The sequence below is a fragment of the Leptodactylus fuscus genome, unplaced genomic scaffold (assembly GCF_031893055.1).
Source record: "Leptodactylus fuscus isolate aLepFus1 unplaced genomic scaffold, aLepFus1.hap2 HAP2_SCAFFOLD_40, whole genome shotgun sequence".
Lineage (NCBI taxonomy): Eukaryota > Metazoa > Chordata > Amphibia > Anura > Leptodactylidae > Leptodactylus > Leptodactylus fuscus.
In genome coordinates, this window is record NW_027440423.1 from 172,501 (window position 1) to 196,930 (window position 24,430).

The 24,430-nt window shown below is 40.6% G+C and overlaps 2 protein-coding genes across 2 annotated transcripts in view; one reads left to right on the forward strand and one right to left on the reverse strand.

The window, feature by feature from the left end:
• Window positions 1-24,430, forward strand: part of ACSF2 (acyl-CoA synthetase family member 2) — a 93,473-nt gene that overhangs the window by 53,928 nt on the left and 15,115 nt on the right. Inside the window, exon 10 of the mRNA XM_075261794.1 lies at window positions 636-712. Within this exon, the coding sequence (XP_075117895.1) occupies window positions 636-712 (77 nt within the window). The remainder of the gene's footprint in view (window positions 1-635; window positions 713-24,430) is intronic.
• Window positions 1,562-24,024, reverse strand: CHAD (chondroadherin). Its single transcript, XM_075261792.1, has 5 exons — window positions 23,978-24,024; window positions 22,820-23,597; window positions 3,862-4,025; window positions 3,591-3,775; window positions 1,562-2,016 (listed from the first exon to the last, which is right to left on the reverse strand). The coding sequence occupies exons 2-4, from the start codon at window positions 23,594-23,596 to the stop codon at window positions 3,634-3,636; spliced, it is 1,083 nt and encodes a 360-aa protein (XP_075117893.1). The 5' UTR covers window position 23,597; window positions 23,978-24,024; the 3' UTR covers window positions 1,562-2,016; window positions 3,591-3,633.

Here is a 24,430-nt window from a genome sequence, read left to right on the forward strand (position 1 = left end):
TTCTCATATATCTGACCCCATGATCCCTACGATCTCCAGATTGGCAGACTTCTCATATATCTGACCCCATGATCCCTACGATCTCCAGATTGGCAGGTGCCCCATATATCTGACCCCATGATCCCTACGTTCTCCAGATTGACAGACTTCTCATATGTCAGACCTGCAACAAAACCTGATCTGTGATTGAAACCAGATAATGATTGTCCCTGAATAGTTGGCCGTCAATGGCAGGCTTCTTAAGGAGACACCATCCCCCTCCGGACCCCCATCCAGGGCTTCTCATCCAGCCAACCAGTCCTTTGCTTTGCCCTGATGAGGGACAATAAGACCTTGGTCCGTGGATGGGTTTGGTCTGTGGATGGGTGTCTTCCTTTTGGAGGAGATAGTCTGACTTGGTTTTAATTCCACATCATGTCACTAGTCTTCTATACAGCCAGGCATTAATCTATGTGGAGCTACCCTGAGCAGAGGTGGCGCTAGAGAGCAGAGCATGTCCGGCCTATAAGACTCTGCACACCTGAGACGGCAGCCATGTCACCCCCCGATCCAGCATTGTACAGTCGCTTCTTGTAATGTTGTAGACCTAGCGAGGAGATCAGCGGGTGACGACTTGTCTCTGCCCATTATTACAGGAGTCATCGCTGGCTCCATCGCACCCCCGGAGGTCGTGAAGACATTCGCCACTGAGACCGCGATGAGGAATATTCTGGTGAGTCCCATATATATCTATATGGCCAATGTAAAGATCCCGAGCACCGGGGCTGTGGAGTCCGATGGCCGAACCTCAGCCTGGTACGTCGTGGTCAGTCCCTACTGATAATGGTCCAAGGTCAGGAGAGGAACCAGTGCCAGTGTCCTGGCCACCCAGGGGTCCATATATATAGTCCGATGTGTGCGGAGCAGACCCTATAGACTTCTGTGTGCCCTATGCAATGTGTCTAATCTACATATACATGGCCGCCGTAAGTGAGGTGACTGCTGTAAAGACCACAGGAAGTCTTAGCATATTATTTGGCCTAGTGGTCAGAGTCAGAACTGCAGGACTTATAGGATTTTTTTTAAATCTAGATAATAGCATGGAATATAAAACTTGATTAAGATAATAGGGGATTTTCTGGCGACACATTGCCTTTAAGGATCCCGACACTTGGTTTTTGTGGGGGTGGGAGGTAATCGCTGTCAGGCACTTCTCATGGCGGCTTGTCTCCCCTGGTAATGGCAGGATCGGGCACATTGACACTACGGACCACCCCCTTGTTCCCCCATAGACGAAAGGGATGATCCCCCCCTAAGTGTTTAAGAGGAAGCGACGTCCCCTAGGTGGCACTAGTGACACCATTGTCTAGAGGAGAGCTCATTTGCATACCCGATTTCCCAGGGAGCATTGCCTGGCCTGTAGGGCTCTCCACAAGTAGAGTCAGTCACCCCATAAGGATTGTACGTTGTGTCCCATATGCCGTAACCTATAGAAATATCTCTCATACCTAAGAACACAAATGGATCCAGTGCGAGGAGACGTCTTCGATCTCATAACATTTATAACATGCGCAGAAAATAAGACAAAAACAAGGTTTCATTTCACTTCACTCCACTTTGTTGTTCTCGGTCCTGTCGCGGAGCTTTATGTTGTCCCGGTATATGGGTCCTATACGTCCCTGTACGTGGCCCGCACATGGCTGGGCGCTCAGCTAATGCAGTAATGATGATGTATAGTGCGGTATATATATAGGGCACACGTATGCCAGCACTATTATACTCTCTCTATATATATCATGTATGACTTATCTGTGTTATATAACATGTATGCAGGCGTGTACGTACCTAGTAGGCCACATTGTTAGAAGTGCAATGGCGTTAGCACATTAGTACATGCCTACGGGATGGTGGGGCAGAATGGCGGGTGTAGACGTGTGAGACGGCTCGAATCGGAGGGGGAAGAACTTCTGAAGGATCCTACAGGTCAGTAGTTTGCAGGTCAGCGGCATCACAGTGACCAGGACTGTCCATAGGTGCCTGTAGGAGTGGGAGAGTTATTAGACGGTCATATTCCCTGTAATGTAACAGTGCTATGAGCCGTATACAGACAGATGTCTTCTCTTACCTCCTCTTGGTTGGACGTGACCCTATATGGGCATTGGGGGGCGTTTTAAGAACAACCTGGTTTTGTGATATTCTGTCTGGAGATGTCTATCCTCTGCATGACTTTGTATCCACCTAGTGGTTGTGTTGTGCATTGCGGTCTACCAAGAAATTTGCTGATGTGTTGTGATATTGTATTGGATTCGTTTTAGCTTTTAGATTGGTTAATCATCAAAGATCAGCCCTGTAAGGCTCTATTCACACAAAATAGGGCAAAATAGCCCTAAAGGTTATACCTGGGGGCACAAAACTTCAGGTCACCTATCGGGGGAGTCTATCCATAAAGGCTTTAAGTCGATGCGCCTCTTATTGCCCGGTGACTGAAAGCCATGGAGATCTGTAGGCCCCGATGGACTTGGCAGATGCCATGAAGGGTTCCTTGTCACATCTCCCCGGGCCTGTCCTGTTCTGGTGCCTCCTGGTTCCCTCACCATCTGTATTGTGGCCTCCAGTGATGACGTCCAGACCCACACGTGATCCCAATATCTGGTGACCGGATTTAGGGGGTCCTGTCCACACAACTGATGTCACCACGACATGTCAGGACATCGATACTGGTGACCAGGATACATAGACTGGCAGGGATTGGGGACAGCGGGGATGGTAAGGAGACAATTTTCTACTTTTTTTTTTGAGCGCCCCTTTATTCAAAAGTCTGGAGATTATTTTAAAGGGATCCTATCATTAAAACACAATTTTTTGTAACGAACACGTAGGATTAGCCTTAAGAAAGCCTCTTCTTCTCCTACCTTTAGATATCTTCTCCGTGCCGCCGTTCTGTAGAAATCCTGGTTTTCACCGGTATGCAAATTAGTTCTCTTACAGCACTGGGGGCGGGCCCAAGCATTCAAACAGCACCGGGGGCGTCCCCAATGCTGCGAGAGAACTCTCCAGCAACACCTCCATCTTCTTCAGGAACAGGGGCTTCAGGCGTCTTCTTCTGGAGCTGGGTTCAAACTTCTAGGCCTCGGGCAGAGCCGACTGTGTATGCCCGCAGCCACAAGAAAAATGGCCATTTGCACAGTAAGTAAGTGGCCATTTTCTTGTGGCCTGTGGGCATGTGCAGTCATCTCTGCCCAAGGCTTAGAAGTTTGACTGCCTGCGCTGGAAGAAGACACGTGAAGAGGACGTTCCTGAAGAAGATGGAAGCAGTGCAGGAGAGTTCTCTCGTAGCATTGGATACACCCCCAGTGCTGTTTGAGCGCCGAGGCCCGCCCCCAGTGCTGTGAGAGAACTTATTTGCATACTGTCGAAAACTGGGATTTCTACGGAACAGTGGTGCGGAGAAGACATCTAAAGGTAGGAGAAGACTAGACTCTCTTAAGGCTATTGTTTTAGTGGTAGAATCCTTTGTAGGGTTCTTGAAGTGTTTCTTTTGCCCCGCTGTTTTTGGGCGACCTTGTTGGCTATGCGGTGTGAGTTGGCTAATGCCAGGCCTGACCACGTACCATTGAATGTCGCTGTCTTCCAGTCGTAGGGCGGGATACCTCCTTAGTGACGCTCTCCTTTTCGAGACTTCTTGGTTGGCTGTTTACAGTTGCGGAAAGCTGCGGTGTCTCTTATCTGTTGCCCTCGGAACTGTCCTGGGCCGGCACATACGGCATCTGGTCGGGAGCGGCCGCCGTCCATCCATCTGTCTCCAAATAAACAGGATTAGGTTTGGGTTAGACTTGGGATTGCTGCAGTGTTTGCACCGTCCTACATCTTTCGCAGACCCACCTTCTCAGAGCCGCCAGTTGGCAGGTGCAGTGCCACGGATTGTTGGCCAGGCTGGCGTTTTGCAGGGTAGTGTACGGGGCGTTGGCAGGGAGTTGGCTCAGTCGGTTTCCTTCTATATTGAGCTTCTTCAGGGTTGTGACTCCAACAAAAGCTTTTTCTGAAAACTAAACCAAGAAATGTGTGGGTTTGGCGACTCTTGGAGGAACAAACATCCCCCTCTGCCCAGGACACATGTCCACATCCTCCGCACCCTCACCCTCCACTCCCAACCTTCTCCTCGCCTTGGACTGGAAATTTCCACCGTTGACTGTGGGAGACACTTGAAGTAAAGGCTGACATACTTGTAGATCCACCAACCCTTCCGCTCCTAATTGCTGGAGGTCTCTGGCCCTGACTGAGCGTCTTGTGGGATTCGCTAACTTCTACTGAGAGGCGCTCAATGTTCCCTTCATTTTATAACTAGTCTGAAATGAGCGCCGCAAATCCCCTCCTCCAAGTCTCCAAGTCACAGACAGGGACCGCTTTGTGAACCGCAGAGAAACGGCGGCCGCTTATAAGACATCTGCTCAATAGACAGACTGTTACTGCAGCGAAGAAATGTTCCTTCCTTAGGTCAGAATTAACGCTTTCCTGACATCTTAGCAGGTCTCTATGTATCTTACCCTCGGCCTACATCATGTATCATATATGGAACCTATATAATGGAATAAAGGGACATACGTCTCACAGGGAAGATTGTATATAGTGTCCTATCTACAGGTTATAGAGGAGCAGATTGTATATAGTGTCCTATCTACAGGTTATAGAGCAGATTGTATATAGTGTCCTATCTACAGGTTATAGAGGAGCAGATTGTATATAGTGTCCTATCTACAGGTTATAGAGGAGCAGATTGTATATAGTGTCCTATCTACAGGTTATAGAGGGGCAGATTGTATATAGTGTCCTATCTACAGGTTATAGAGGAGCAGATTGTATATAGTGTCCTATCTACAGGTTATAGAGGGGCAGATTGTATATAGTGTCCTATCTACAGGTTATAGAGGGGCAGATTGTATATAGTGTCCTATCTACAGGTTATAGAGCAGATTGTATATAGTGTCCTATCTACAGGTTATAGAGGAGCAGATTGTATATAGTGTCCTATCTACAGGTTATAGAGGAGCAGATTGTATATAGTGTCCTATCTACAGGTTATAGAGGGGCAGATTGTATATAGTGTCCTATCTACAGGTTATAGAGCAGATTGTATATAGTGTCCTATCTACAGGCTATAGAGGGGCAGATTGTATATAGTGTCCTATCTACAGGTTATAGAGCAGATTGTATATAGTGTCCTATCTATAGGTTATAGAGGGGCAGATTGTATATAGTGTCCTATCTACAGGTTATAGAGCAGCAGATTGTATATAGTGTCCTATCTACAAGTTATAGAGCAGCAGATTGTATATAGTGTCCTATCTACAGGTTATAGAGCAGCAGATTGTATATAGTGTCCTATCTACAGGTTATAGAGGAGCAGATTGTATATAGTGTCCTATCTACAGGTTATAGAGGGGCAGATTGTATATAGTGTCCTATCTACAGGATATAGAGCAGATTGTATATAGTGTCCTATCTACAGGCTATAGAGGGGCAGATTGTATATAGTGTCCTATCTACAGGTTATAGAGGAGCAGATTGTATATAGTGTCCTATCTACAGGTTATAGAGGAGCAGATTGTATATAGTGTCCTATCTACAGGCTATAGAGGGGCAGATTGTATATAGTGTCCTATCTACAGGTTATAGAGGAGCAGATTGTATATAGTGTCCTATCTACAGGTTATAGAGCAGCAGATTGTATATACTGTCCTATCTACAGGTTATAGAGCAGATTGTATATAGTGTCCTATCTACAGGTTATAGAGGGGCAGATTGTATATAGTGTCCTATCTACAGGTTATAGAGGAGCAGATTGTATATAGTGTCCTATCTACAGGTTATAGAGGGGCAGATTGTATATAGTGTCCTATCTACAGGTTATAGAGGAGCAGATTGTATATAGTGTCCTATCTACAGGATATAGAGGAGCAGATTGTATATAGTGTCCTATCTACAGGTTATAGAGGAGCAGATTGTATATAGTGTCCTATCTACAGGTTATACAGCAGATTGTATATACTGTCCTATCTACAGGTTATAGAGGAGCAGATTGTATATAGTGTCCTATCTACAGGTTATAGAGGAGCAGATTGTATATAGTGTCCTATCTACAGGTTATAGAGCAGATTGTATATAGTGTCCTATCTACAGGTTATAGAGCAGATTGTATATAGTGTCCTATCTACAGGATATAGAGGAGCAGATTGTATATAGTGTCCTATCTACAGGTTATAGAGGAGCAGATTGTATATAGTGTCCTATCTACAGGTTATAGAGGGGCAGATTGTATATAGTGTCCTATCTACAGGTTATAGAGGAGCAGATTGTATATAGTGTCCTATCTACAGGTTATAGAGGAGATTGTATATAGTGTCCTATCTACAGGTTATAGAGGAGCAGATTGTATATAGTGTCCTATCTACAAGTTATAGAGGAGCAGATTGTATATAGTGTCCTATCTACAGGTTATAGAGCAGATTGTATATAGTGTCCTATCTACAGGTTATAGAGGAGCAGATTGTATATAGTGTCCTATCTACAGGTTATAGAGGGGCAGATTGTATATAGTGTCCTATCTACAGGTTATAGAGGAGCAGATTGTATATAGTCTCCTATCTACAGGTTATAGAGCAGATTGTATATAGTGTCCTATCTACAGGTTATAGAGGAGCAGATTGTATATAGTGTCCTATCTACAGGATATAGAGGAGCAGATTGTATATAGTGTCCTATCTACAGGTTATAGAGGAGCAGATTGTATATAGTGTCCTATCTACAGGTTATAGAGGGGCAGATTGTATATAGTGTCCTATCTACAGGTTATAGAGGAGCAGATTGTATATAGTGTCCTATCTACAGGTTATAGAGCAGATTGTATATAGTGTCCTATCTACAGGTTATAGAGCAGATTGTATATAGTGTCCTATCTACAGGTTATAGAGGAGCAGATTGTATATAGTGTCCTATCTACAGGATATAGAGGAGCAGATTGTATATAGTGTCCTATCTACAGGTTATAGAGGTGCAGATTGTATATAGTGTCCCATCTACAGGTTATAGAGAAGATTGTATATAGTGTCCTATCTACAGGTTATAGAGGAGCAGATTGTATATAGTGTCCTATCTACAGGTTATAGAGGAGCAGATTGTATATAGTGTCCTATCTACAGGTTATAGAGCAGATTGTATATAGTGTCCTATCTACAGGTTATAGAGGAGCAGATTGTATATAGTGTCCTATCTACAGGTTATAGAGCAGATTGTATATAGTGTCCTATCTACAGGTTATAGAGGAGCAGATTGTATATAGTGTCCTATCTACAGGTTATAGAGGAGCAGATTGTATATAGTGTCCTATCTACAGGTTATAGAGGAGCAGATTGTATATAGTGTCCTATCTACAGGTTATAGAGCAGATTGTATATAGTGTCCTATCTACAGGATATAGAGGAGCAGATTGTATATAGTGTCCTATCTACAGGTTATAGAGGAGCAGATTGTATATAGTGTCCTATCTACAGGTTATAGAGCAGATTGTATATAGTGTCCTATCTACAGGTTATAGAGCAGATTGTATATAGTGTCCTATCTACAGGATATAGAGGAGCAGATTGTATATAGTGTCCTATCTACAGGTTATAGAGGAGCAGATTGTATATAGTGTCCTATCTACAGGTTATAGAGCAGATTGTATATAGTGTCCTATCTACAGGTTATAGAGGAGATTGTATATAGTGTCCTATCTACAGGTTATAGAGGGGCAGATTGTATATAGTGTCCTATCTACAGGTTATAGAGGAGCAGATTGTATATAGTGTCCTATCTACAGGTTATAGAGGAGCAGATTGTATATAGTGTCCTATCTACAGGTTATAGAGGGGCAGATTGTATATAGTGTCCTAGCTACAGGTATAGAGGAGCAGATTGTATATAGTGTCCTATCTACAGGTTATAGAGGAGCAGATTGTATATAGTGTCCTATCTACAGGATATAGAGGAGCAGATTGTATATAGTGTCCTATCTACAGGTTATAGAGGAGCAGATTGTATATAGTGTCCTATCTACAGGTTATAGAGGAGCAGATTGTATATAGTGTCCTATCTACAGGTTATAGAGGAGCAGATTGTATATAGTGTCCTATCTACAGGTTATAGAGGAGCAGATTGTATATAGTGTCCTATCTACAGGTTATAGAGCAGATTGTATATAGTGTCCTATCTACAGGTTATAGAGGAGCAGATTGTATATAGTGTCCTATCTACAGGTTATAGAGGAGATTGTATATAGTGTCCTATCTACAGGTTATAGAGGAGCAGATTGTATATAGTGTCCTATCTACAGGTTATAGAGGGGCAGATTGTATATAGTGTCCTATCTACAGGTTATAGAGAAGCAGATTGTATATAGTGTCCTATCTACAGGTTATAGAGGGGCAGATTGTATATAGTGTCCTATCTACAGGCTATAGAGGAGCAGATTGTATATAGTGTCCTATCTACAGGTTATAGAGGGGCAGATTGTATATAGTGTCCTATCTACAGGTTATAGAGCAGATTGTATATAGTGTCCTATCTACAGGTTATAGAGGAGCAGATTGTATATAGTGTCCTATCTACAGGTTATAGAGCAGATTGTATATAGTGTCCTATCTACAGGTTATAGAGGAGCAGATTGTATATAGTGTCCTATCTACAGGTTATAGAGGGGCAGATTGTATATAGTGTCCTATCTACAGGTTATAGAGCAGATTGTATATAGTGTCCTATCTACAGGCTATAGAGGGGCAGATTGTATATAGTGTCCTATCTACAGGTTATAGAGCAGATTGTATATAGTGTCCTATCTATAGGTTATAGAGGGGCAGATTGTATATAGTGTCCTATCTACAGGTTATAGAGCAGCAGATTGTATATAGTGTCCTATCTACAAGTTATAGAGCAGCAGATTGTATATAGTGTCCTATCTACAGGTTATAGAGCAGCAGATTGTATATAGTGTCCTATCTACAGGTTATAGAGGAGCAGATTGTATATAGTGTCCTATCTACAGGTTATAGAGGGGCAGATTGTATATAGTGTCCTATCTACAGGATATAGAGCAGATTGTATATAGTGTCCTATCTACAGGCTATAGAGGGGCAGATTGTATATAGTGTCCTATCTACAGGTTATAGAGGAGCAGATTGTATATAGTGTCCTATCTACAGGCTATAGAGGGGCAGATTGTATATAGTGTCCTATCTACAGGTTATAGAGGAGCAGATTGTATATAGTGTCCTATCTACAGGTTATAGAGCAGCAGATTGTATATACTGTCCTATCTACAGGTTATAGAGCAGATTGTATATAGTGTCCTATCTACAGGTTATAGAGGGGCAGATTGTATATAGTGTCCTATCTACAGGTTATAGAGGAGCAGATTGTATATAGTGTCCTATCTACAGGTTATAGAGGGGCAGATTGTATATAGTGTCCTATCTACAGGTTATAGAGGAGCAGATTGTATATAGTGTCCTATCTACAGGTTATACAGCAGATTGTATATACTGTCCTATCTACAGGTTATAGAGGAGCAGATTGTATATAGTGTCCTATCTACAGGTTATAGAGGAGCAGATTGTATATAGTGTCCTATCTACAGGTTATAGAGCAGATTGTATATAGTGTCCTATCTACAGGTTATAGAGCAGATTGTATATAGTGTCCTATCTACAGGTTATAGAGCAGATTGTATATAGTGTCCTATCTACAGGATATAGAGGAGCAGATTGTATATAGTGTCCTATCTACAGGTTATAGAGGAGCAGATTGTATATAGTGTCCTATCTACAGGTTATAGAGGGGCAGATTGTATATAGTGTCCTATCTACAGGTTATAGAGGAGCAGATTGTATATAGTGTCCTATCTACAGGTTATAGAGCAGATTGTATATAGTGTCCTATCTACAGGATATAGAGGAGCAGATTGTATATAGTGTCCTATCTACAGGTTATAGAGGTGCAGATTGTATATAGTGTCCCATCTACAGGTTATAGATCAGATTGTATATAGTGTCCTATCTACAGGTTATAGAGGAGCAGATTGTATATAGTGTCCTATCTACAGGTTATAGAGGAGCAGATTGTATATAGTGTCCTATCTACAGGTTATAGAGGAGCAGATTGTATATAGTGTCCTATTTACAGGTTATAGAGCAGATTGTATATAGTGTCCTATCTACAGGTTATAGAGGAGCAGATTGTATATAGTGTCCTATCTACAGGTTATAGAGGAGCAGATTGTATATAGTGTCCTATCTACAGGTTATAGAGGAGCAGATTGTATATAGTGTCCTATCTACAGGTTATAGAGCAGATTGTATATAGTGTCCTATCTACAGGATATAGAGGAGCAGATTGTATATAGTGTCCTATCTACAGGTTATAGAGGAGCAGATTGTATATAGTGTCCTATCTACAGGTTATAGAGCAGATTGTATATAGTGTCCTATCTACAGGTTATAGAGCAGATTGTATATAGTGTCCTATCTACAGGATATAGAGGAGCAGATTGTATATAGTGTCCTATCTACAGGTTATAGAGGAGCAGATTGTATATAGTGTCCTATCTACAGGTTATAGAGGGGCAGATTGTATATAGTGTCCTATCTACAGGTTATAGAGGAGCAGATTGTATATAGTGTCCTATCTACAGGTTATAGAGCAGATTGTATATAGTGTCCTATCTACAGGATATAGAGGAGCAGATTGTATATAGTGTCCCATCTACAGGTTATAGAGGTGCAGATTGTATATAGTGTCCCATCTACAGGTTATAGAGGAGCAGATTGTATATAGTGTCCTATCTACAGGTTATAGAGGAGCAGATTGTATATAGTGTCCCATCTACAGGTTATAGAGGAGATTGTATATAGTGTCCTATCTACAGGTTATAGAGGAGCAGATTGTATATAGTGTCCTATCTACAGGTTATAGAGGAGCAGATTGTATATAGTGTCCTATCTACAGGATATAGAGGAGCAGATTGTATATAGTGTCCTATCTACAGGTTATAGAGGAGCAGATTGTATATAGTGTCCTATCTACAGGTTATAGAGCAGATTGTATATAGTGTCCTATCTACAGGATATAGAGGAGCAGATTGTATATAGTGTCCTATCTACAGGTTATAGAGGAGCAGATTGTATATAGTGTCCTATCTACAGGTTATAGAGGGGCAGATTGTATATAGTGTCCTATCTACAGGTTATAGAGGAGCAGATTGTATATAGTGTCCTATCTACAGGTTATAGAGGAGCAGATTGTATATAGTGTCCTATCTACAGGTTATAGAGGAGCAGATTGTATATAGTGTCCTATCTACAGGTTATAGAGGGGCAGATTGTATATAGTGTCCTATCTACAGGTTATAGAGGAGCAGATTGTATATAGTGTCCTATCTACAGGTTATACAGCAGATTGTATATACTGTCCTATCTACAGGTTATAGAGGAGCAGATTGTATATAGTGTCCTATCTACAGGTTATAGAGGAGCAGATTGTATATAGTGTCCTATCTACATGTTATAGAGGGGCAGATTGTATATAGTCTCCTATCTACAGGTTATAGAGCAGATTGTATATAGTGTCCTATCTACAGGATATAGAGGAGCAGATTGTATATAGTGTCCTATCTACAGGTTATAGAGGAGCAGATTGTATATAGTGTCCTATCTACAGGTTATAGAGGAGCAGATTGTATATAGTGTCCTATCTACAGGTTATAGAGGAGCAGATTGTATATAGTGTCCTATCTACAGGTTATAGAGGGGCAGATTGTATATAGTGTCCTATCTACAGGTTATAGAGGAGCAGATTGTATATAGTGTCCTATCTACAGGTTATACAGCAGATTGTATATACTGTCCTATCTACAGGTTATAGAGGAGCAGATTGTATATAGTGTCCTATCTACAGGTTATAGAGGAGCAGATTGTATATAGTGTCCTATCTACATGTTATAGAGGGGCAGATTGTATATAGTCTCCTATCTACAGGTTATAGAGCAGATTGTATATAGTGTCCTATCTACAGGTTATAGAGCAGATTGTATATAGTGTCCTATCTACAGGATATAGAGGAGCAAATTGTATATAGTGTCCTATCTACAGGTTATAGAGGAGCAGATTGTATATAGTGTCCTATCTACAGGTTATAGAGGGGCAGATTGTATATAGTGTCCTATCTACAGGTTATAGAGGAGCAGATTGTATATAGTGTCCTATCTACAGGTTATAGAGCAGATTGTATATAGTGTCCTATCTACAGGTTATAGAGCAGATTGTATATAGTGTCCTATCTACAGGATATAGAGGAGCAGATTGTATATAGTGTCCTATCTACAGGTTATAGAGGTGCAGATTGTATATAGTGTCCCATCTACAGGTTATAGAGAAGATTGTATATAGTGTCCTATCTACAGGTTATAGAGGAGCAGATTGTATATAGTGTCCCATCTACAGGTTATAGATCAGATTGTATATAGTGTCCTATCTACAGGTTATAGAGGAGCAGATTGTATATAGTGTCCTATCTACAGGTTATAGAGCAGATTGTATATAGTGTCCTATCTACAGGTTATAGAGGAGCAGATTGTATATAGTGTCCTATCTACAGGTTATAGAGGAGCAGATTGTATATAGTGTCCTATCTACAGGTTATAGAGGAGCAGATTGTATATAGTGTCCTATCTACAGGTTATAGAGGAGCAGATTGTATATAGTGTCCTATCTACAGGTTATAGAGGAGCAGATTGTATATAGTGTCCTATCTACAGGTTATAGAGCAGATTGTATATAGTGTCCTATCTACAGGTTATAGAGCAGATTGTATATAGTGTCCTATCTACAGGTTATAGAGCAGATTGTATATAGTGTCCTATCTACAGGTTATAGAGGGGCAGATTGTATATAGTGTCCTATCTACAGGTTATAGAGGGGCAGATTGTATATAGTGTCCTATCTACAGGTTATAGAGGAGCAGATTGTATATAGTGTCCTATCTACAGGTTATAGAGCAGATTGTATATAGTGTCCTATCTACAGGTTATAGAGCAGCAGATTGTATATAGTGTCCTATCTACAGGTTATAGAGGAGCAGATTGTATATAGTGTCCTATCTACAGGTTATAGAGGAGCAGATTGTATATAGTGTCCTATCTACAGGTTATAGAGGAGCAGATTGTATATAGTGTCCTATCTACAGGTTATAGAGCAGATTGTATATAGTGTCCTATCTACAGGCTATAGAGGAGCAGATTGTATATAGTGTCCTATCTACAGGTTATAGAGCAGATTGTATATAGTGTCCTATCTACAGGTTACAGAGCAGATTGTATATAGTGTCCTATCTATAGGTTATAGAGGGGCAGATCGTATATAGTGTCCTATCTACAGGTTATAGAGCAGATTGTATATAGTGTCCTATCTACAGGTTATAGAGGACACTATAGGACACTATATACAATCTGCTCTATACCCTGTAGATAGGACACTATATACAATCTGCTCTATAACCTGTAGATAGGACACTATATACAATCTGCTCTATAACCTGTAGATAGGACACTATATACAATCTGCCCCTCTATAACCTGTAGATAGGACACTATATACAATCTGCTCCTCTATAACCTGTAGATAGGACACTATATACAATCTGCCCCTCTATAACCTGTAGATAGGACACTATATACAATCTGCCCCTCTATAACCTGTAGATGGGACACTATATACAATCTGCTCCTCTATAACCTGTAGATAGGACACTATATACAATCTGCCCCTCTATAACCTGTAGATAGGACACTATATACAATCTCCTCTATAACCTGTAGATAGGACACTATATACAATCTGCTCTATAACCTGTAGATAGGACACTATATACAATCTGCTCCTCTATAACCTGTAGATAGGACACTATATACAATCTGCTCTATAACCGGTAGATAGGACACTATATACAATCTGCTCCTCTATAACCTGTAGATAGGACACTATATACAATCTGCTCCTCTATAACCCGTAGATAGGACACTATATACAATCTGCTCCTCTATAACCCGTAGATAGGACACTATATACAATCTGCTCCTCTATAACCTGTAGATAGGACACTATATACAATCTGCCCCTCTATAACCTATAGATAGGACACTATATACAATCTGCTCCTCTATAACCTGTAGATAGGACACTATATACAATCTGCTCCTCTATAACCTGTAGATAGGACACTATATACAATCTGCTCCTCTATAACCTGTAGATAGGACACTATATACAATCTGCTCTATAACCTGTAGATAGGACACTATATACAATCTGCTCCTCTATAACCTGTAGATAGGACACTATATACAATCTGCTCTATAACCTGTAGATGGGACACTATATACAATCTGCCCCTCTATAACCTGTAGATAGGACACTATATACAATCTGCCTCTCTATAACCTGTAGATAGGACACTATATACAATCTGCTCCTCTATAACCTGTAGATAGGACACTATATACAATCTGCCCCTCTATAACCTGTAGATAGGACACTATATACAATCTGCTCTATAACCGGTAGATAGGACACTATATACAATCTCCTCTATAACCTGTAGATAGGACACTATATACAATCTGCTCCTCTATAACCTGTAGATAGGACACTATATACAATCTGCTCCTCTATAACCTGTAGATAGGACACTATATACAATCTGCTCCTCTATAACCTGTAGATAGGACACTATATACAATCTGCTCCTCTATAACCTGTAGATAGGACACTATATACAATCTGCTCCTCTATAACCTGTAGATAGGACACTATATACAATCTGCTCCTCTATAACCTGTAGATAGGACACTATATACAATCTGCTCTATAACCTGTAGATAGGACACTATATACAATCTGCTCCTCTATAACCTGTAGATAGGACACTATATACAATCTGCTCTATAACCTGTAGATAGGACACTATATACAATCTGCCCCTCTATAACCTGTAGATAGGACACTATATACAATCTGCTCCTCTATAGCCTGTAGATAGGACACTATATACAATCTGCCCCTCTATAACCTGTAGATAGGACACTATATACAATCTGCTCCTCTATAACCTGTAGATAGGACACTATATACAATCTGCCCCTCTATAACCTGTAGATAGGACACTATATACAATCTGCTCCTCTATAACCTGTAGATAGGACACTATATACAATCTCCTCTATAACCTGTAGATAGGACACTATATACAATCTGCTCCTCTATAACCTATAGATAGGACACTATATACAATCTGCTCCTCTATAACCTGTAGATAGGACACTATATACAATCTGCTCCTGTATAACCTGTAGATAGGACACTATATACAATCTGCTCCTCTATAACCTGTAGATAGGACACTATATACAATCTGCTCTATAACCTGTAGATAGGACACTATATACAATCTGCTCTATAACCTGTAGATAGGACACTATATACAATCTGCTCCTCTATAACCTGTAGATAGGACACTATATACAATCTCCTCTATAACCTGTAGATAGGACACTATATACAATCTGCTGTATAACCTGTAGATAGGACACTATATACAATCTGCTCCTCTATAACCTGTAGGTAGGACACTATATACAATCTGCTCCTCTATAACCTGTAGATAGGACACTATATACAATCTGCTCCTCTATAACCTGTAGATAGGACACTATATACAATCTGCTCCTCTATAACCTGTAGATAGGACACTATATACAATCTGCTCCTCTATAACCTGTAGATAGGACACTATATACAATCTGCTCCTCTATAACCTGTAGATAGGACACTATATACAATCTGCCCCTCTATAACCTGTAGATAGGACACTATATACAATCCGCTCTATAACCTGTAGATAGGACACTATATACAATCTGCCCCTCTATAACCTGTAGATAGGACACTATATATAATCTGCTCCTCTATAACCTGTAGATAGGACACTATATACAATCTGCCCCTCTATAACCTGTAGATAGGACACTATATACAATCCGCTCTATAACCTGTAGATAGGACACTATATACAATCTGCCCCTCTATAACCTGTAGATAGGACACTATATATAATCTGCTCCTCTATAACCTGTAGATAGGACACTATATACAATCTGCTCCTCTATAACCTGTAGATAGGACACTATATACAATCTGCTCCTCTATAACCTGTAGATAGGACACTATATACAATCTGCCCCTCTATAACCTGTAGATAGGACACTATATACAATCCGCTCTATAACCTGTAGATAGGACACTATATACAATCTGCCCCTCTATAACCTGTAGATAGGACACTATATATAATCTGCTCCTCTATAACCTGTAGATAGGACACTATATACAATCTGCCCCTCTATAACCTGTAGATAGGACACTATATACAATCTGCTCCTCTATAACCTGTAGATAGGACACTATATACAATCTGCTCCTCTATAACCTGTAGATAGGACACTATATACAATCTGCTCTATAACCTGTAGATAGGACACTATATACAATCTGCTCCTCTATAACCTGTAGATAGGACACTATATACAATCTGCTCCTCTATAACCTGTAGATATGACACTATATACAATCTGCCCCTCTATAACCTGTAGATAGGACACTATATACAATCTGCTCCTCTATAACCTGTAGATATGACACTATATACAATCTGCCCCTCTATAACCTGTAGATAGGACACTATATACAATCTGCCCCTCTATAACCTGTAGATAGGACACTATATACAATCTGCTCCTCTATAACCTGTAGATAGGACACTATATACAATCTGCTCTATAACCTGTAGATAGGACACTATATACAATCTGCTCCTCTACAACCTGTAGATAGGACACTATATACAATCTGCCCCTCTATAACCTGTATATAGGACACTATATACAATCTGCCTCTCTATAACCTGTAGATAGGACACTATATACAATCTGCTCTATAACCGGTAGATAGGACACTATATACAATCTCCTCTATAACCTGTAGATAGGACACTATATACAATCTGCTCCTCTATAACCCGTAGATAGGACACTATATATACTCTGCTCCTCTATAACCTGTAGATAGGACACTATATACAATCTGCTCCTCTATAACCTATAGATAGGACACTATATACAATCTGCTCCTCTATATCCTGTAGATTGGACACTATATACAATCTGCTCTATAACCTGTAGATAGGACACTATATACAATCTACTCTATAACTGGTAGATAGGACACTATATACAATCTCCTCTATAACCTGTAGATAGGACACTATATACAATCTGCTCCTCTATAACCTGTAGATAGGACACTATATACAATCTGCTCTATATAACCTGTAGATAGGACACTATATACAATCTACTCTATAACTGGTAGATAGGACACTATATACAATCTCCTCTATAACCTGTAGATAGGACACTATATACAATCTGCTCCTCTATAACCTGTAGATAGGACACTATATACAATCTGCTCCTCTATAACCCGTAGATAGGACACAATATACAATCTGCTCCTCTATAACCTGTAGATAGGACACTATATATACTCTGCTCCTCTATAACCTGTAGATAGGACACTATATACAATCTGCTCCTCTATAACCTGTAGATAGGACACTATATACAATCTGCTCCTCTATAACCTGTAGATAGGACACTATATACAATCTGCTCCTCTATAACCTGTAGATAGGACACTATATACAATCTGCTCTATAACCGGTAGATAGGACACTATATACAATCTCCTCTATAACCTGTAGATAGGACACTATATACAATCTGCTCCTCTATAACCTGTAGATAGGACACTATATACAATCTGCCCCTCTATAACCTGTAGATAGGACACTATATACAATCTGCTCTATAACCGGTAGATAGGACACTATATACAATCTCCTCTATAACCTGTAGATAGGACACTATATATAATCTGCTCCTCTATAACCTGTAGATAGGACACTATATACAATCTGCTCCTCTATAACCTGTAGATAGGAGACTATATACAATCTGCTCCTCTATAACCTGTAGATAGGACACTATATACAATCTGCTCCTCTATAACCTGTAGATAGGACACTATATACAATCTGCTCTATAACCTGTAGATAGGACACTATATACAATCTGCTCCTCTATAACCTGTAGATAGGACACTATATACAATCTGCTCTATAACCTGTAGATAGGACACTATATACAATCTGCTCCTCTATAACCTGTAGATAGGACACTATATACAATCTGCTCTATAACCTGTAGATAGGACACTATATACAATCTGCCCCTCTATAACCTGTAGATAGGACACTATATACAATCTGCTCCTCTATAGCCTGTAGATAGGACACTATATACAATCTGCCCCTCTATAACCTGTAGATAGGACACTATATACAATCTGCTCCTCTATAACCTGTAGATAGGACACTATATACAATCTGCCCCTCTATAACCTGTAGATAGGACACTATATACAATCTGCTCCTCTATAACCTGTAGATAGGACACTATATACAATCTCCTCTATAACCTGTAGATAGGACACTATATACAATCTGCTCCTCTATAACCTATAGATAGGACACTATATACAATCTGCTCCTCTATAACCTGTAGATAGGACACTATATACAATCTGCTCCTGTATAACCTGTAGATAGGACACTATATACAATCTGCTCCTCTATAACCTGTAGATAGGACACTATATACAATCTGCTCTATAACCTGTAGATAGGACACTATATACAATCTGCTCTATAACCTGTAGATAGGACACTATATACAATCTGCTCCTCTATAACCTGTAGATAGGACACTATATACAATCTCCTCTATAACCTGTAGATAGGACACTATATACAATCTGCTGTATAACCTGTAGATAGGACACTATATACAATCTGCTCCTCTATAACCTGTAGGTAGGACACTATATACAATCTGCTCCTCTATAACCTGTAGATAGGACACTATATACAATCTGCTCCTCTATAACCTGTAGATAGGACACTATATACAATCTGCTCCTCTATAACCTGTAGATAGGACACTATATACAATCTGCTCCTCTATAACCTGTAGATAGGACACTATATACAATCTGCTCCTCTATAACCTGTAGATAGGACACTATATACAATCTGCCCCTCTATAACCTGTAGATAGGACACTATATACAATCCGCTCTATAACCTGTAGATAGGACACTATATACAATCTGCCCCTCTATAACCTGTAGATAGGACACTATATATAATCTGCTCCTCTATAACCTGTAGATAGGACACTATATACAATCTGCTCCTCTATAACCTGTAGATAGGACACTATATACAATCTGCTCCTCTATAACCTGTAGATAGGACACTATATACAATCTGCCCCTCTATAACCTGTAGATAGGACACTATATACAATCCGCTCTATAACCTGTAGATAGGACACTATATACAATCTGCCCCTCTATAACCTGTAGATAGGACACTATATATAATCTGCTCCTCTATAACCTGTAGATAGGACACTATATACAATCTGCCCCTCTATAACCTGTAGATAGGACACTATATACAATCTGCTCCTCTATAACCTGTAGATAGGACACTATATACAATCTGCTCCTCTATAACCTGTAGATAGGACACTATATACAATCTGCTCTATAACCTGTAGATAGGACACTATATACAATCTGCTCCTCTATAACCTGTAGATAGGACACTATATACAATCTGCTCCTCTATAACCTGTAGATATGACACTATATACAATCTGCCCCTCTATAACCTGTAGATAGGACACTATATACAATCTGCTCCTCTATAACCTGTAGATATGACACTATATACAATCTGCCCCTCTATAACCTGTAGATAGGACACTATATACAATCTGCCCCTCTATAACCTGTAGATAGGACACTATATACAATCTGCTCCTCTATAACCTGTAGATAGGACACTATATACAATCTGCTCTATAACCTGTAGATAGGACACTATATACAATCTGCTCCTCTACAACCTGTAGATAGGACACTATATACAATCTGCCCCTCTATAACCTGTATATAGGACACTATATACAATCTGCCTCTCTATAACCTGTAGATAGGACACTATATACAATCTGCTCTATAACCGGTAGATAGGACACTATATACAATCTCCTCTATAACCTGTAGATAGGACACTATATACAATCTGCTCCTCTATAACCCGTAGATAGGACACTATATATACTCTGCTCCTCTATAACCTGTAGATAGGACACTATATACAATCTGCTCCTCTATAACCTATAGATAGGACACTATATACAATCTGCTCCTCTATATCCTGTAGATTGGACACTATATACAATCTGCTCTATAACCTGTAGATAGGACACTATATACAATCTACTCTATAACTGGTAGATAGGACACTATATACAATCTCCTCTATAACCTGTAGATAGGACACTATATACAATCTGCTCCTCTATAACCTGTAGATAGGACACTATATACAATCTGCTCCTCTATAACCTATAGATAGGACACTATATACAATCTGCTCCTCTATACCCTGTAGATAGGACACTATATACAATCTGCTCCTCTATAACCTGTAGATAGGACACTATATATACTCTGCTCCTCTATAACCTGTAGATAGGACACTATATACAATCTGCTCCTCTATAACCTGTAGATAGGACACTATATACAATCTGCTCCTCTATAACCTGTAGATAGGACACTATATACAATCTGCTCCTCTATAACCTGTAGATAGGACACTATATACAATCTGCTCTATAACCTGTAGATAGGACACTATATACAATCTCCTCTATAACCTGTAGATAGGACACTATATACAATCTCCTCTATAACCTGTAGATAGGACACTATATACAATCTGCTGTATAACCTGTAGATAGGACACTATATACAATCTGCTCCTCTATAACCTGTAGATAGGACACTATATACAATCTGCTCTATAACCTGCAGATAGGACACTATATACAATCTGCTCCTCTATAACCTGTAGATAGGACACTATATACAATCTGCTCCTCTATAACCTGTAGATAGGACACTATATACAATCTGCTCCTCTATAACCTGCAGATAGGACACTATATACAATCTGCTCCTCTATAACCTGTAGATGGGACACTATATACAATCTGCTCCTCTATAACCTGTAGATAGGACACTATATACAATCTGCTCCTCTATAACCTGTAGATAGGACACTATATACAATCTGCTCCTCTATAACCTGTAGATAGGACACTATATACAATCTGCTCTATAACCTGTAGATAGGACACTATATACAATCTGCCCCTCTATAACCTGTAGATAGGACACTATATACAATCCGCTCTATAACCTGTAGATGGGACACTATATACAATCTGCTCCTCTATAACCTGTAGATAGGACACTATATACAGTCTGCTCCTCTATAACCTGTAGATAGGACACTATATACAATCTGCTCCTCTATAACCTGTAGATAGGACACTATATACAATCTGCTCCTCTATAACCTGTAGATAGGACACTATATACAATCTGCTCTATAACCTGTAGATAGGACACTATATACAATCTGCACCTCTTTAACTTGTAGATAGGACACTATATACAATCTGCTCCTGTATAACCTGTAGATAGGACACTATATACAATCTGCTCCTCTATAACCTGTAGATAGGACACTATATACAATCTGCTCCTCTATAACCTGTAGATAGGACACTATATACAATCTGCTCCTCTATAACCTGTAGATAGGACACTATATACAATCTGCTCCTCTATAACCTGTAGATAGGACACTATATACAATCTGCCCCTCTATAACCTGTAGATAGGACACTATATACAATCTGCTCCTCTATAACCTGTAGATAGGACACTATATACAATCTGCTCTATAACCTGTAGATAGGACACTATATACAATCTGCTCCTCTATAACCTGTAGATAGGACACTATATACAATCTGCTCTATAGCCTGTAGATAGGACACTATATACAATCTGCCCCTCTATAACCTGTAGATAGGACACTATATACAATCTGCTCCTCTATAACCTGTAGATAGGACACTATATACAATCTGCCCCTCTATAACCTGTAGATAGGACACTATATACAATCTGCTCCTCTATAACCTGTAGATAGGACACTATATACAATCTGCTCCTCTATAACCTGTAGATAGGACACTATATACAATCTGCTCCTCTATAACCTGTAGATAGGACACTATATACAATCTGCTCCTCTATATCCTGTAGATAGGACACTATATACAATCTGCTCCTCTATAACCTGTAGATAGGACACTATATACAATCTGCTCCTCTATAACCTGTAGATAGGACACTATATACAATCTGCTCCTCTATAACCTGTAGATAGGACACTATATACAATCTGCTCCTCTATAACCTGTAGATAGGACACTATATACAATCTGCTCCTCTATAACCTGTAGATAGGACACTATATACAATCTGCTCCTCTATAACCTGTAGATAGGTCACTATATACAATCTGCTCCTCTATAACCTGTAGATAGGACACTATATACAATCTGCTGTATAACCTGTAGATAGGACACTATATACGTATATATGTGTTACCTCTGACCGGTTCCCTTTAATCAGTAGTAGTAAGGACTCACCTTCTCCACCCCCATGTTGTCCATGGTCAGAGACTCCATATATCGGCCAAAGGACTGGAAGGCGTAGTCCGGGATGACTTTGATTGGGTTTCGGGATATTTTGAAGTCTTCTACTACCCTCAGTTTGCTGACAGCGGCTAGTGGGTAGGTGCTTATCTGGTTTCCGTCTATGTGGAAGATGGCCAGGTTCTCCACTTCGTCCAGTGATCCGGGATGCATTGTGGTGATCTCGTTCTCGGACAGGTAGAGCCACCGCAGGTCTTTGGCACCAGCGAAGGTCCCGGCTTTCACTTCACGCACCTTGTTATTGTTCATTTGAAAGATGAAAAGGTTGATAAGAGGCGACAAGAGTCCTTTGGGTATCTCAAGGATTTTGTTGTGATCCATATACAAATACGTAAGCTCCGACAGTTCATCAAAGGCGCCGGTCCCGATCACACTGATGTCGTTGTTGGATAAGTAGAGGTAGACCAGTTTCTTAAGACCTCGAAAAGCCCCATTGGAAACCTCTCGGATTTGACAGTGCTGCATGTGCAGGGACACCAGACCTTTCATTTCTTTGAACGAATTGGGGGCCAAAACTGGAAATAAATTTTTCTGTAAGTTGAGCAGACGAGTTTGTTCCGATATCTTCGGAAGTTTAGTTAACCCTGCGTTGTAACAAATGACATGCTGCAGATCTCCGCCATGACAGTGACAGTTTGTGGGACATGCCTCCAGGACAGGGCATGCAATAGCTAGCAGGCTTAGGAGGAGATAGACGTGGAGGTGTTCCATAGTGTGCCCGAGCACTGAGAAAGCCCGGAGCACTGAGCCAGACCTTCACACGCCCCGAGCACTGAGCGAGCACTGAGCGAGCACTGAGAAAGCCCCGAGCACTGAGCCAGACCTTCAAACGCCCCGAGCACTGAGCGAGCCCCGAGCACTGAGCCAGTCCTTCACACGCCCCGAGCACTGAGCGAGCCCCGAGCACTGAGCCAGACCTTCACACACCCCGAGCACTGAGCGAGCCCCGAGCACTGAGCCAGACCTTCACACGCCCCGAGCACTGAGCGAGCCCCGAGCACTGAGCCAGACCTTCACACGCCCCGAGCACTGAGCGAGCCTCCAGCACTGAGCCAGACCTTCACACTCAGCGAGTCCTGAGCACTGAACAAGCCTCGGGCACTGGGAGTCTGAGCGAGACCTTCACACTCAGCGAGCCCCGAGCACTGGGCGTCTGAGCGAGACCGTCACACACAGGACTATTTATATCATATTAAATAAAAAAAAATAAAAAAAACAGAACGTGCCAAACAGAGATGCGGAGGAGTCAGATTTTGGGAGGTGTGTGTGAAGTTAACCCACTATGTAAAGCAGAATCCCATGGACTGAGAAGAACCTGTAAAATGTGGAGATGTTCACGAGTCATAAAGACGTTGGAGGAATTTTAGCCTTGCAGAGCTAGCACCTTCCAGAGCTTCTTCCTACCCTTTCCTTCTTGATATCTGATCTCACTTCTGCTTAGACTTGATCGACGCAAAGATCCCCCACCAACCCTGCGATATGGAACCCCCTCTGAAAAAACCTGTGTACATCCCTTGTTAGGGATCAAGTCTCATTCCAGATGTA